Here is a 15,728-nt window from a genome sequence, read left to right on the forward strand (position 1 = left end):
AACTGCAGACGATCATGGTATTTATAGTTACTATGGTTAGAATTGTTAGTCTGGGGATTAAGTAAAAACTACATACAATATTGTAATTAAAAAATACAGATATACGTAGGCTGAACTGATTTAGGAAGTAAGTTTTAAAAAATGAGCAAACTTTGATAAACTTTGTCTGAAAAAAATATTTGTAGAGAGTACTACAAATCCATATCAATTTTAGGAGCTGTTAAAGCATAAAAACAACATATCTAACTTTTTATGCAAAAAAAGTCTCTGGTTTTGCTTCTAGCCCCTTATTTAATACGGTATGTAATTTCAATAACCGTGTAAAGAAAAATATGTTACTATACCTCCACATGCAAAGGCACACAAGAGTCGAGACAATGATTACTACAGCAGCAATTGATGCTCCAATAGCAACCCCAAGAACTTCTCCGTCAATCTCACACTGAGCTCCGTAGTAACTTCCTGCACATCTGTAACAAATAAAACTGTATTATAGCAGATCCATAGGGGATGAGGGCAAGGGACTTTCTTTCAGAGCGGTGAAATTGCTCTTTTATATATTCTTACTAAGAGGTGATGTGAACAATTAATTAATAATGGGTCCAAGGTTTTAGTAGAAGGTAAAATTTTTGTATGGATTGGATATGTTATCATTATCAATCCAATCATTTTGGTTTATAAACAGCCAAAATAATTGTGCAATAATTTCAATGTTTTTCAACAGCCTTGACACTTAATTTTCAAATCTACAGGGTGGAAAAAAGTCCCAGGACAGTTAAATATTTTAACAAGTAATAAAGATAGAGGTTCAAGTTAAAAACTTGTTACACAATTACTAGGCACTACAATCATGTTAAGACATTATTCAATGAAGCGCAACATCTTCAGGGGGACGGCCCGCTAGGAGTCCGAAGAAAGTCTTAAATGTAAGACATATATGCACAAAAAATTAGAGGTCTTTGTTAGTAAAATACAATGCTGCAAGCCCGAACTCAAAAATGACTAAGAGCTATTCAAAGATCCATTGAACTTGCAATGCGATTATACGCTACCTCCTCAGGGAGGCGCCCGCTAAAAGTCTGAAGAAAATAACAAACGTATGCAAAGGTCGAAATGCACATAAAATGAAAGGTATTAGTAGAATACCGTACAATGCCGAAATATGAGCTCAAAAGAACGATTCAGTAAAAAATGTCAGTTGTTTAAATATGTATTCAAAATAGTGGATTCAAGAAATCTTTGAACGACTGTCATTTTTTACTCGGTTGTTTGTTTGAGCCGTTTGAGTAGTTTTTCTACAAATTGTGCCAAATCACCCCTCGTTTTTACCTTTGTCGTTCGATGTGATGGTGCCAGACATGATTTAACTCATAATTTCATCATCAAAATAGAATTTAAAAATAAGTAGGGGGGTAACAAACTTTAATTTTATGTACATATTCACTACCACTACCATCTATATAAGTACCAGCCTTTTACAGTTTTTTTATGTTTAAAAAGAATACACCTGTCTCTGTCGCACTCATTACGATCGGGAATAGCTGCAAAATATCTAGCGACTAATGAACAATGTGCTGTGTACAGTCCTGGTTCAAAATAATTCACTGATTTGTCTTCAGGTGCCACCACCTACCATGTTGCGTTATGATAAGAAAATCTCGTCCAAGGGAAAATGTGTGACAAGGGAGACTCATAAAACAGCCTTTAAGGTTTAAGTAGATATTATGCGTGTGTAAAAATTATATTCCTCATAAATCCTCAAATGGACAATTATTAATAAGTTTAACATTGATCATCATATTCTTTGAAGAGATTACTGTAAAATTACTTACTTGCAGACTGGTTGGTCATTGTGGTATCTACATTCTCCTCGGTGGTTGCAGTATTCTGTTGGACAAGTCTGACATTCTCGTCCGCTATGATGACTGTTGTCTACCCAAGGATCTCGGTATCCGTCCGGACAAACACACTGGTAGGATCCAAACGTGTTGCTGCATGTTGCTACTTGATGGCAGTCGTGGAGTTCTGGATGTTGGCACTCGTCCAAGTCTGTAAAACAGAATTTTTTAGCTTAACTTTAAATTTTTAGCTAAACTCTTTATTGAAAGCTGTTTGAGCTTTAACAATGCCCAAAATAGTTTTAGTGCTTAAAAATCTCTAGACATGATTTAAAAATCTGATTATAAGTAAAGAAAGTTTTATATACAGTAGCCTATATGGCATAACGATTGGTGATAACATCGCCCAGTGGCATGTCCATCGCAGAAAGCCTCCCTACTCTTCATCTAAGCAGGGGCTGTCCTACTAGTATAGTTTCTTCAGCTCACCTTTCTGTACCCTTTTCCCCATTACAGGCCAACCTACGGTGTCATGTAGATGCCATGCCGAGGGGTAGATGTAGATGGCTTTAGGCCTTTTGAGTGGTGCCAAATGGTAGTTGCAGGATACTAGACGATCCTGTGATAAGCAGCCTTGCCGAGGCATGTAGAAACAGTTATTGCCATGGGATAGTACCGCAAGACATGGGAAAGGAGGTCAAAGACCCCGACCAAGATTTATTCAAAGATATTTTCAGCCATGAGAACCTCTGGGGAAAGGATGATCCACTTAGGTTAGGGCTCAGCAGGGCAGTGACTCACTGGTACAGGGTATGAAATCTGATGAGGCTTGAAGGAAAGTTGACGAAAAGGAAAAAGCTTGAGCGTAGGAGCACGGCAACCCAGCCTCTAGCAAAGGCAAATGGGGAACATATAGTAATCATGTCTTAGAATGGGTAGATGACAAAAATGATGAAGAAGGGAGCAGCGGGTCCACCCATAGCGTCTGTTCATGGTTTACCAAGCTTGTCAAACTTTGCCGTGCTAAGGAATACTTGGGGACTACCACATTATGAGATCCAAGACTATAATCAACAAAAAATAAATTCAACCAATCAGGCGATGAAGCGCCTGACGGCAGATTGCGAGGCAGTTGGCCGCAAGAGAGCTAAGAATCTGGTGCTGTACCAGGTAGGGACTGGGAATATCAGTCTGTTATAACCTTATAGTCTGATTTTTACCGGAGTGCGGCTGGAGCTCAGCCCTACCTGCGAGGGACCCGACTCACGCACGCACACCCACCACCGTCCTAATTGCCTGAAAGCCCCGTTCTTTATTCACTAAGTAGAAATATAACATCTGTTGTATGATACCTCAAAATTGCAATTCATTTGATGTTAGATATACGGTAAAATGGTTAGTGTTAATAAATTTGTTGTTTAATTCAATGAAAAATGAGTCCAAACACGAAATGGTTATGACAAGTAGCTAGCTAATAAAAACGTGTTAAAATATTCGTAGCTTTTACACTTTGTAAGCAAAATATATATTGTTTGGTATCATTTTACTAAGCATTTTGAGCTGAAGTCAAAAGCGTTGCCAGATTTTATAACAAACGTCAAATTAAAAAAATGATAGTTTAATTTCCGTGAGCCAGCGATGACTCGAGTGGCAGGACAATGGTCCGTCCCACGTCCGTCCTAATCCCTTGCGTCTGTGTGTGTGAGGCCTGCGTGTGTGTGAGTAGGGTCGACCCTTCAGCCAGCCGCTTTCCGTCAACAATCACACTATAGTTTTTTAAGGAAAAAAAGCAACTTGGCTTTGGAGTTATTGTTAGGAGAAAGGAAGATACACAACTAACTCACCTGAATAAATGTAATACATAAAACTGATATTTCGCCTCGCCCCATTCAGGGGCTTCTTCAGAGGTTGAAGCCCCTGAATGGGGCGAGGCGAAATATCAGTTTGATGTGTTACATTTATTCAGGTGAGTTAGTTGTGTATCTTCCTTTCTGTTATAACCTTGTCAGATACTGAATTTGGTCAAGGAATTATGGCTGAAGGGGGTGCTCTAGGCATTATTTTTGGATCTTTTTGGTTACAGACTATTCTTTCCCTGTAAACAACATTACCAGTTAGAGGGTGGTAATAAATAACTATATAAAATAGCTTCTTTATTTAATGTATGATTTTGATATTTGGTTGTTCAAAACCAAAAGGTTAGTGTGATTATTTGCATCAAGATGAAAAGTATCATTCACTACTTGTGAGTTCTATTTCGAGGCTCGATTGTTGTTGTAATTTTTTTATTGCTGTAAACAGCTATCTTGGGTCACATTCTGGACTAGCAGTGAAACATACTATTTCTTGTTGTCATAAAGCTATTGATAATCAACTAGTAATATAATATTTAACTTTCTTATTTCATTGTGAGGGGAGTCCCAGTGGAGAAGTCTAAAAATATAAATATGTAACAAAAGGAATGTAAAATGTTAAGGTTATACCTTATTTCATAGTATTTACTAGTGCAACACATTGTTTATAAATGAGAATTAATTTTGATTGTAAGATTCCTAATGATTTCAGTCTAAGAAATCTAGAAAACGATCAGGTCAAATATGATACCTTGCAACTGTGATACAGATCCAGCAGGGCTGTCCACCCAGAGAGAGCTTGATCCGATGTTGTTGCTTCGTCGATGGATCACTCCTAGCAAGTGACGCTGAATGTCTTTCTTCACTGCGGGTCGTAGTGTCTCCGCACTTTCCTCAAGTTGTAGTGTTAGGTTAACAAACACCGGAGATAGATTTCCACTACTTGATGGCAACGTGTACATGTCATTCACTCGGCAACCCAGGAACTCGTCAGAGAATGGAGTCATCTGCATCGCTGAATCGATCTAGGGAAAAATTACAATGTTAAACTACTTTTACTTGTCGTAGCATTGATTTTTCAACAGAGTGGATAACAAGCAGTCTAAGGGTAAAGTGGTGAGTTGGTAGTGCAATGAACCAAGGCATTGATGTAGATTCTACTGAACTGAAATGTTGTTTCTAGGCCTACAGTTATTCTTTTTTAAGTTAACAGTTATTTATAAGCTTTGCTGGGTAGGTTCCACACACAGCCATGTGGACAGTCAAATTCAAGGTGAAAAAAGCCTCTAAACTCTTAAAAAAGACTAACATGTTTCTCTATTTTTACTTTATTAGAGAATTGATTTTGATGACAAGACAAACAATTAGCTTCCTTTTAATGAAGCAATTTTTACTTTCTCATCTCCACAACTTTTTGTTTGGGAACACATATTCTTTTGAGTGTTGTTTGGCTAAATTTTAACAGACTGGATAAGATCTTTGAAATTTAGTTGATTTGTACACTAAATTTAATTCTTTATGTGACAAATAGTGAAATAGTAGGTATGTTGACACCTATTTGTATACCTACACAACCCATAGCAAGAATTGTTATGATTTTTGGTTCTGAGCCCTAACTGACTTTTCATATACATCATCTGGAGCTGATATTTCCCCAAATTTTGCTGTGCCATACAGCACTTAACATATTAATCTCGCTAAATTATATTTTGCAAGTGAAAACCATTAGTATAAACGGAAAATTAACCACACTGAACAGTTAAGTCTCACTAATACCATAAACAGAACGGATTTGTGAACCTTTTCTTAAGTTATGAAATTGTCAAAAGTACCTACATTTTATAGTTGTAATTTACAATAAACAATAAATAATTACCGCATTACTGGACTCGTACTCCAACTGTAAATACTCTGGTGACTCTTTGTCATTGAGCCTCTCTGACCAGCTGAGGCGTTGATCATACATTCTGTCGACCCTGAGTGACATCACGATAGAGACCACACCTAGAACATCAAATAGCAAAGGTAAGTGTGTGGTATCATTGTTGTTAAGAAAGAAATATAACATGTGAAGTAATGTACTTTAAAATAAAATATCCCTTAACCAGACCACAAAGAAGACCTTGATGATTGAGACGAGTTGAAGGGAGATGTGTATAGGAGTGAGAGGCAGATAGTGAAGAAAGGTGGCGACCAGATTAATATTCTGCAGCTCATATCATATTATAATTTGAACGTTATTTTTAATTAATACAAATTGATGAAATTTCTATGTACGGAATGACTATTTTTTTAAAACTTTTGTTTTCTCTATTTAGTGATTCCTGTAACAATGGATTTTTATAGACAATGTCACCTGTTTAGTGGCTACCCTATTAAAAAATTACTAAAAAAAATTACTAAGGCGGCGGGCATCCTAGCTGAGCGACGAAAAATCGGTCTGTCGTCCGTGCAAGCGAGTCTAGTCTGACAACGGAAATGAGTGTCCACACTGGGCTGTGCAGTCGTCGTAGCGATTAACGACAGTTCCTCTCCTTATCTTATCTTATCTAACAGGGGCAGGTCGAGACCCTTAAGCACTTCATCCGAAATTGAATTATTGCGCACCCCAGACAATTGTTTTCTTGTTGACCTTACAAGTTAAGGCGCCCAATGAATGCCTGTAGCAATAAGTCCCAATAAGTTCATCCTCAGGAAGATATCTTCCTCTAGCCAGATTCCCAAGAGTTATCATTCTAGCGTCAGAGAGCTCGTTACAATCAAAGAGTAAGTGATCGGCTGTCTCTTCTGACCTATCACAGTGCCTACAGATCGGTTCATCTCTCAGTTCAGTTCCTCTCCATTTGACCATTGTTACCATGTTATTGGTTGAGAAAAGACGTAACCTCGTGCTGCTAGACAGTTCTCCTATAATCTATGCCTATCTTAAGAAGAATCTTATATCTTCAATAAGTTTCAGATTTAAATAAGAAGAAATTATTCAATGATTATATATTTTACATTTTGCTATTTATTCTATAGAAGAGTTATCCACTTATTTTAATTTATTGTTTCATTTATTTATCATTTCAGTATTTTCTGTTGGACTGAAGTGGTAAAAATTATAACAATAAGTATTATTATTGTTATACTTTGGTTTTTACTATTTTTATTTTTATTATTTACTCTTTCATTGTAATTAATTGTATTTCTTTTGTATTTACACTATTTATTTATTATTGTACCACCTTTGTACAAAAGTTTGAACAAAGCATATGAATATGAAAAGGTCCAAATGGCAAAGCCAATGTACAATGATGAAAAGTTACTCAGTAGTAACTTTTCGTTCGTTAACCAATTTCTGTTAGCTTGACACTAGGAATGTAAATAAAGGTAAACACCAGCCTAGAGTTCTGTTAAACTGAATTAAAAATTCATTATGGGTTCACCAAGAAATCCGGACTACCGGGTTATCGGGTGCAGAGTTTGTGGCAGTTCAACATACAAAATAGATGTATAAAACTTACGTATGCAGGGTTCACGATGCTTTCTGCGGCTGTAGCCGGGACGGCAGTGGCAGGATGATACACCAACCTCCGTACGACATCTCTCATTCTGTGCCTTATCACAAGTGGAGTCGTCTCCTACAATACAGGTATCAATACGAACAGGAGGCTGCGCAGGGCGGCGAGGGTAAGTCGGTCGTTTTACTGAAGGGATTTGAGCTGCAGTGTATGTTCTGAAAATTATACATCACTTGATAAAGGAGGTTTGAAGACCATTAAAAAACCTTATTACTGACACTTGGTGCTTCTTGGGCTGATCGTATCGTGCGGTACCCACTGGCTTTCTCATGTGATTTATATCATAGTTTATGTAAGAGTTTATCAATTCAGTTCCAAAGGCATTGTCTACTAAACATATTGATTTTTCAAATTTTGGAAAACACCAACAATACACACTGACACTCATACCGCGGTAATCAACAATAATTTTCAAATAAGTACCGTGTTTTATGTTTTGTGACGACATTCAATGAATGAAATTTAACGTTCATGTTTTGAAAATGACTACTTAGTAGTCGAAACTAGTCAATAGAAGTTCGACTGAGGAATTGTGGGCGTCAATAAGGTACGTAACCTGTTATGATTGATTACCAATTCCGGAAGGCTTCAACATGAATATAAAGAATGAGGTTATAGAGTGAGATTCCTTGTGTGGTGTGTGGTTTGGTTAAGACCAACAGTTGAATTAGCCAGAATCATTCATTAAAAGCCCAATGAGTCAAAAGACACTTCGGTCCAGTTTCAAACCATCAAACAGCTGCTGCCTTTTTTCAGGACTGAACCTGCGACCTTCATCTGATTGCAGACATAATGTAACTAACCCGGTCTGTTTGGTGATAGGTTGCTTGTTGACCGCAGTTGGAGACACTGAGGGAGAAGATTCCGTGTTGAACAGATTGATGTAGGTCCGTTTTCCATCAATAGATACAAAATGTTGTCCTGCTTCTGCGGTGGTGATCACAGAGACTTCGCCTGACCCTACTCCACCCACTTGGACTCCTTCGATGTCAACTGTTGTGAAGTTGGAAAAAATCACCATTAGAACAACTGTGTTAAGTCACTGTTAATTTGAGCTCTTTTCCTACTTTGGTGAGACATTCATTAATATAATGAATTTTCACAAATGATAAATGGATATGCTGTTTTTTCTCTACATAGACATTGAAAAATACCCCCAATAATAATTGAATTAACATAAACTCAATTTTAGCAGCAATTAATGTTGCTCCAACATTTTATACATATGATGCCAGACCAACTAAATAAACATTCCTTTAACAATGCAATGAATTATAACTGAATAAAAACAGCCAAAGCTATATTTGACAGGTTCTCCAATCTGCAAGTCAAGCTTAGACGAATTCTTAATTAGGCCTTTTGTTAACCAGCATCATAGGGTGGTAGATAGTCAAGTCTGGTCAGAGACAGTACCAAGATTGAGAGCTCAAATCACCTCTTGGTCAGGTCTGTGACAATCTGTGGTGGAATTTAGGCATCTCGAGTGAATTTTTAATGAGTTGCACCTCACATAAGGCATGTTGCTACTTTTTCCTTATCCTTGCTGTGTGTGTCCATTGGAAAGTTATGTTCATAACAGATTAACAGGTTGGATTTTTATGTTCATAATATGATGGGAAACATAATTAAATATGCATCACCGAATAATCCTCTCAATTCAAAGAGATCAACAGAGAATAGTATGAATGATTTTACTTGCTGTACCTGGATACACAAAGGGTTGGCCAGTATGTGTTGATCCCGGACCTTGAATAGCCGAGACTGTGACGTCAAAGATGTCACTGGAGCTAGCCTTCTTGGGAGGTGCTGTGACAATAGGTCTGTAGGCTCCTCCTGGTTTGTATTCAGGATCATCCAATACTATACCTGGCCTTGGGTAGTATTTAAATGTTGTTTCTAAAACAAGGAAATAACATTATGAAGGAGGTGAATATATTGCAAAACAGAGGATGTATTACAAATTATTGATCTGTTGTAGCTCATGGTGGAGAGGTATGATTGTAGGGCTATGAGCTGTGGGTATTTTTTTATGTGTTTAGTGAGGGGTTTGATTGGTTTGCCAATTGGTGTGGTGTTGGATATTGAGGTTTGTGAGATAATCAAGTAAAGGTGAAAGGATTACTGAAACATTTTTGAACTTTGGGGGCTGTCAATGTATTTCAATTTGAGGAGGTGGAGGTTACGAAGTACTGGTCTCTGTTCCGAGTCTAGAGATAGAGAGTTGGGACCCTAACCGTAGAGGTAGAACACACCTTTTGGAGGCTTCATGTAGTAGTCGAGGACTGTCAAGAGCTTATTACTTATAAAACAAATTATAAATCAAATCAATTAAAAACCCTGCATTTCTTGTTCTCTAAATTTCTCTCAACTCCAAAAAAGTTTATTTAAACATTTTTCAGAGGACATCTATTTCTTTTTGTGAGCAATTATATCAAGGATTTTGCCATTTATTCCAAAACAATACCGGTACCATCTCTAATTCAGAAAGTTTTAAGCTTTTGTAAAAAAAGTTTTACAGATTGAACAGCAAATAATTAAACCCTTAGGTTGAGTTTCCTCACAGACAAATACATTTTCTAGTATAGAACAAAAAATCCTTGATTATGTATTATTTGCCAAAACCAAAATAGATACACCTTGGTCCATTTTAGAGCTATTTTGTCCATCCTGAAGGAGACTTTATCGACTTAATTTACAAACAACAAAATTAAGGTTTTAGCTAATTATTTTTACTAAAAAGTTATCACCTTCAACTGAATAATATACCCATTCATAATTTTAGTAAAGTTTTTTTTTACTGTCTTGTTTAGTATTACATACCTCTACTTTGAGTACACTAGTTTCCATTACAATGTAAATAAAAATGCATAAGCAATTAAAGATTGCTGATTGACCCTACCTGATTGAAGAGGAGTTGTACTTGTTGAGCTGAATTCACCCCATTTTGATGGTTTTTGAGAATCTTGTGTAGACAAATCTGTCAAAGATGGTTCTAGAAGAGTTGGGGTGGGACCACTCAAGGGGTTTTCATCTATTGGTTTTGTACTTTCAGTTTTGTTTATTGTCTCTTTCACAAATTGTCCTTTCTTAGTAATATCTGACAAAGTACTGTTTTCAACAGTTGTTACGGTTGTTAAAACTTCAATGTTGACTATTGTTGAATCATTAAGTCCTGAAGTGGTCGCATTCTTCTTTACTTTTTGGTAAGATGCATTCATTGTTTCATACATTGTAGGTGGAATGACAACTGTACTTGCATTGATACTGGGTTCTGTATTTTGTTCGACTGTGAAAGTCGGTTTTGTAAGGGGTGTTATTTCTGTATGTTGGACAAAAGAGTTTGATGGCTTATGAAGACTCGGCTTCTTGGAGATTTCTTTGGTGTGATCTGTTTCATTGTTCAGAGGATTTCCCAATTTTGTCTTATGGTGGTCCCCTCCAAATGGATTTTTTGTCTTGGAAGGAGCAACAAACGATTTGTTGAAGTTTTCCATCAATAGATCAGTCTCGGATTTGATACTTAAACTGTTTTGGTCCTTTGGTACGAGCTGTTCTGGAAGAGGAATACCAGAAATAAACGGTTTGAGGACAGAAGTTGGCTGAGGAGGCAGAGATGAAATAGGAGGTGAAATATCAAATGGATATGGTGGGGGTTGTTTAGTGGTGACTGCTGGCAATGGTTTTGGAGGTCTCAATTCAGGAGGTTCAAAGTCCAGATGTGGTAGAGGAACATCGGTTATCCTTGGGGGACCTCGATTGTTTATCCTTGTCCTCACTGGGTAAAGTGGTCTTCCTCCACTAAGAGGATGAGGGTTTGGGTTCAATTGAGCTTGAACATTCCCGTTGAGTAGTTTAACAAATCCAGTTATTATATCGTGGATGTCTGGAGAACTAGGTTTGTCACTTCTATGGCTCGTAAGGTTGGGTGGTGGGGCATTCTCCGCCCCTGAGGCAGAACTGGGCTTCGGCAAGGGCAACGCTCTCCCTCTCGCCGAAGCCCTCATGGCTTCCCCCGACTTCTCATCAAATTTAATATTTTCCTTGGTTTTCTTAACAATATCTGGTTGTATCGAATCTCCTGACTTTGTAGGATTTATTTTGTCGTAAAACTCACCATCTGCGATATCCCTAACAACATTAGACGATTCTAACCTGTTGCTGACAGGGGTTGCTAAAGCATCCAAATCACTGTCAAAGTTCACATCTGACTCAGCAATTATTTTATTGTTGTTAGTTTCATCAATAGTTATTTGACCCGCAGATCTCTTTCTTAGATTTAAAATTTCATTATCTGAATCCACACTATCATAGTGAGATGATGAAGTTGTATATAAATCTTCAATTTCCGAAAAAGCTAGTTCGCTACTTGTAATCTGGTCAATTGAGGTTTTTGTTTCAAAAAGTGGTTGCCGTGCAGCTGATTCGTGTATGCCATCTTCACTCTTGTACAGGGAAAACCTTGACGGGACTAAGGATCCATCTTGCTGGATTTCGTCTGTAACAACAACAAAAAATCATGTTAGATGATTACAACTACGGTACATATTAATATAATAATTATGTTTCATACAGTAAATACGATAAATGTTTTAATGTACGTTGAAGCTTTTAGTAAATTCACACCAATGATTAGCCTGTTTAATACCTACTGGAATTATGTCAGACTATAACTGTTAAATAATTGAGTCAGTACCTAGCTCATATTCTGTCAAGACATCATCATCAGCAGGTAATAGATCCTGTCAATTTAAGTGGCAAGTAAAAACCCTTCCCCACTAGCGTCGCTTTTAGCAAATTTCCCTATAGGGAAATGCTATTACCGTAGGTGGCACGTTAAGACCTAGACACGGGACCGATTTACTTTTTCATTTTAATGTCCCTAGAGGCCAAAAATACTATTCATTCAAATTTATATAGATTCATACAGGGTGTTTTTTTTTTCAAACGCCAACCAAATATTACAAGTACGGTGGGCATGTGTGAGGAAAGACAAAACAATCTTGTATGTTATTGATATCCCTGTTTTCTTTACTTCATTGCCGATCAGCTGATAGGCCTATCTATGCATTGTTGCATAGTTCTCTATGAGGCTTAGTGTTACTATGGGAATTTATTGGAAATAAGACCCAACACGGTGTTTTCACAAGCTCAAATAGAGAATGTTTTGCAAGTCTTCGTTTTTTTTCTTTACTACAGATCTGGTTTCTGTAAATTTGTACATTTCAATAACAGTTAATTTATTAACCACTGGAATAACACCTGAACACTTAATTTCAATCCTTTCTTGGCATAAAACCAATGATTTCCTCGTAATGTATTCTTCTAACTCTTTTGGGAAAGGTTAAATAATTGAGTTAAATAAATAGGTGAGTTTGGGAAAACACCATGTTGAGTCTTACTTACAATAAATTCCCAATAACACTAAACCTCATAGATAACTATGCAACAATGCATACGTCATGTGATTGGCAATAAAGGAAAGAAAACGGGGATGCTTGTTTTGTCATTAAAATGTGCCTCACTGTACACCTAATGTGTACTCACTGTACTGTGTCACTGTACACCTGTGCCTCTGTAATTTGGGTTGCGTTAAACAAACACCCTTTATATATGTTTCCGTAAACGCGATAACTCGAGTAATTTTGGTCTAATTTTGATGAAATTTAGCTTGAAGGTGTAGCTTGAATGAGTTTGGGAACCAACAAGTTCGGTTCATGGTATCATGGTATTGTTTTGAAAATTTCAAAATTTGGTTTTTTACATATTTTTACCCTTAAAACATGAAAATGCCCGATTTTCATCACTGCCATCGTTTGGAGCTTAAAAACAAACAATTTTATACATTGAAGCGTTGTTGTTGTAAAATTTAACGTTATAGAGAGAGAGAAAACTGTTGTAGTTTGCTTGTTTATGGATAGATGTTGATCAAATTTGGCAGATTTATTTATTTCATCCTATAGTACTAACATTTAGTCAAAAACACTTTTTACCTTCCCATAGCAGCAAACCTAGGTTATGTACTAGTTAAATCTAATGTTATTTAAATAAGGAATAAATATGTCTTGTTTATGGAAATATTTTTGTTAAAATCCAATATCAGACTAATTGAAATTCGTCTGCAGGTTTGTTGTGGCAGGCATATTGTTATTTTGCACAGTCATATCTCATCAATTAATTAATTGCTTTAGATCAATTTAATGTCACTTTTGTCTTGTGAGTCTTTCCCTCATTCCTCCCACACACCATCTGAATTGTCAAAATATTTACTTGAGAAGGCTTAGACTTTAACTTTTCACATGTTACTGGCACAGCGAGGTCTAGATTGTATCAAGGGCCTGTTTCTTTTGTTATTGTAAATTTTGTTAACCTACATATGAAGTACATTTATTCTGTTTAAGTGATCTAACAACATCACTGGCTGAAAAATTGTAAAGTACCGTAGTAAGTAAGTTAGTTACCCTCATGATGATAGAAAAATGTACAAATATCCTTACATTGAACTATACTGATAGTCTAATAATATAATCAATAGGGATAATAGCTTGGCAATAATAGGCCTACTCCTGTCACAGCAAAGGATAAACTTCGTGAATTTCAATTTGTCTGATTGGATTTTTACTTAAATATTTTAACATGCCAGGCATGTTTCCAATTATATTACATTAGGTTTAACTGCTCAGATTTGTTGCTACGGGTAAAGAAGCAAGGGAATGAAATGTAGTTTGAAATAAATAAATTTGCCAAAATGTTATCAACAATTTCAACATATTGCCATATCCAAGCAAACTACATGGATTAAATTATTCACATGAAAGATAACATGGCGAGGCCTACATGTGCTATATTTAGCACTTGTTACCGAATTTCATTGAGATATCGTGTAACTGTTGATATATGTATATAGTGAAGTCCTGTCCATGTTTACAGAGGTATTACTCTTTGGGCTTTGTGTATTCTCTTTTAAGTGGATTTGATTTTGATACAGAATTAAAGATGTCGGCTCATAAACTGCAGCCTAATATATTTCAGTCAATGTTAATTTCAATTTATAATAAATAGTCTTGAAAATTAAGTCGTGTTTTTATTCTAAACATATAACATCAGAAATAGGCCAGAAATAGGCTTATTAATTCCATACTCCCAGTCGATCTTCTGGGGGCTGGAGACGGTCATGAAAAGACAACTCATGGCCTATCTTGAGACAAACCGCATTCTCTCGAGTGCACAGCATGGATTTAGAGGGGGTAGATCTAAAACCACCGCACTGTTGAGTCTTGTTGATACAATTACTGACGCCTTTGACCATAATGAGTCAATCCTCCTTAGACTTTGCGATCTGAGCAAGGCGTTTGATGTGGTGTCCCATAAGCTACCGGTACTGATAGGCAAACTAGCAAAGTATGGTGTGGGCGGAACTGTGCTGAAGTCCCTGTCCTATTATTTGGCAAATCGCAGGCAAGTAGTTGCGATAAATGGGGCCTTCTCCTGCGTTAGGAGTATCTCACATGGAGTGCCACAGGGCTCGGTGCTCGGCCCTCTCCTTTTTAGTGTGGCGGTGAAGGACTTGAGGCTAAATGGCTCCACCCTCCTTTTCGCTGACGACACCGCCCTGATATCTAGAGGAAGCGACATTGAGCAACTGCATATTGAAGCTGACCATCTTTTGGAACTGGCCAAGAACTGGTTTACAGCAAACCGTCTGAAATTAAATGCAGCCAAAACTCAGTCCTTGCTCTGCACACTGAAGCCACTAACCGAAAGAGATTAGGCGGTTAAACTTCTAGGTTTCTGGTTGGATGCCAAACTAAGCTGGAGCTCACCATATTGATAGGGTTATTGCCTCCTAAGGAAACTTCGGAACATCATCCCGAAGCAATTCTTGATAACTGTGTACCATGCTCTGTTTCATAGCCATCTTATGTACGGCTTGGTACTTTGGGGTCATTCACCAGCAGCACAGGACATATTATTGCTCCAGAAAAAAAAACTGTAAGAATCATAATGTCAGCCAACTACAACGAACATTGTAGGCCCCTTTTTAAAGATCTGGGCATTCTTACAGTCTTCAGTCAATACGTATTGAACATCTTAATACTTCTGAAAGAGAATGTCCATCTGTTTGACCGAAGAGATAAGTTCATCGGGGTAGCGGATTTTTATCCCCCTGGAATTTTACCCCCTGGGCAAACGTGACGTCACAAACCAGGGGGTAAAATTCCGGCCGCGAACTTTTGAGTTTCGCGACATCAGCTTGATGGATTAAACGCTGAATTAAACATATATTTTCACGGTTGTGAATTTAATCAGAACACATAAAATTATAAAAACCTAGAGTTATCCCCCCATTTTTCCCCCCCCCCCCCGGATTTTTACCCCCGGAATTTTACCCCCTGGCCAGATATATATTAGTGAGAATGATTAATTATCTTCATTTTGTTTTAATTTAATAGTCAACATTTCATCATTAGCCTACT

The 15,728-nt window shown here is 37.2% G+C and overlaps 1 protein-coding gene across 1 annotated transcript in view; it reads right to left on the reverse strand.

The window, feature by feature from the left end:
• Nucleotides 1–15,728, reverse strand: part of LOC128998442 (uncharacterized) — a 45,191-nt gene that overhangs the window by 6,135 nt on the left and 23,328 nt on the right. The window contains exons 3-10 of the mRNA XM_054424567.1: nucleotides 10,154–11,749; nucleotides 8,959–9,150; nucleotides 8,058–8,247; nucleotides 7,198–7,409; nucleotides 5,568–5,695; nucleotides 4,443–4,716; nucleotides 1,833–2,049; nucleotides 345–470 (exon numbers count right to left, since the gene is read on the reverse strand). Coding sequence (XP_054280542.1) covers nucleotides 345–470; nucleotides 1,833–2,049; nucleotides 4,443–4,716; nucleotides 5,568–5,695; nucleotides 7,198–7,409; nucleotides 8,058–8,247; nucleotides 8,959–9,150; nucleotides 10,154–11,749 — 2,935 coding nt within the window. The remainder of the gene's footprint in view (nucleotides 1–344; nucleotides 471–1,832; nucleotides 2,050–4,442; nucleotides 4,717–5,567; nucleotides 5,696–7,197; nucleotides 7,410–8,057; nucleotides 8,248–8,958; nucleotides 9,151–10,153; nucleotides 11,750–15,728) is intronic.

Source organism: Macrosteles quadrilineatus, unplaced genomic scaffold, assembly GCF_028750875.1.
Source record: "Macrosteles quadrilineatus isolate MER2022 unplaced genomic scaffold, UCM_ALF_1.0 Scaffold_7__1_contigs__length_78375512, whole genome shotgun sequence".
NCBI classification, from domain to species: Eukaryota; Metazoa; Arthropoda; class Insecta; order Hemiptera; family Cicadellidae; genus Macrosteles; species Macrosteles quadrilineatus.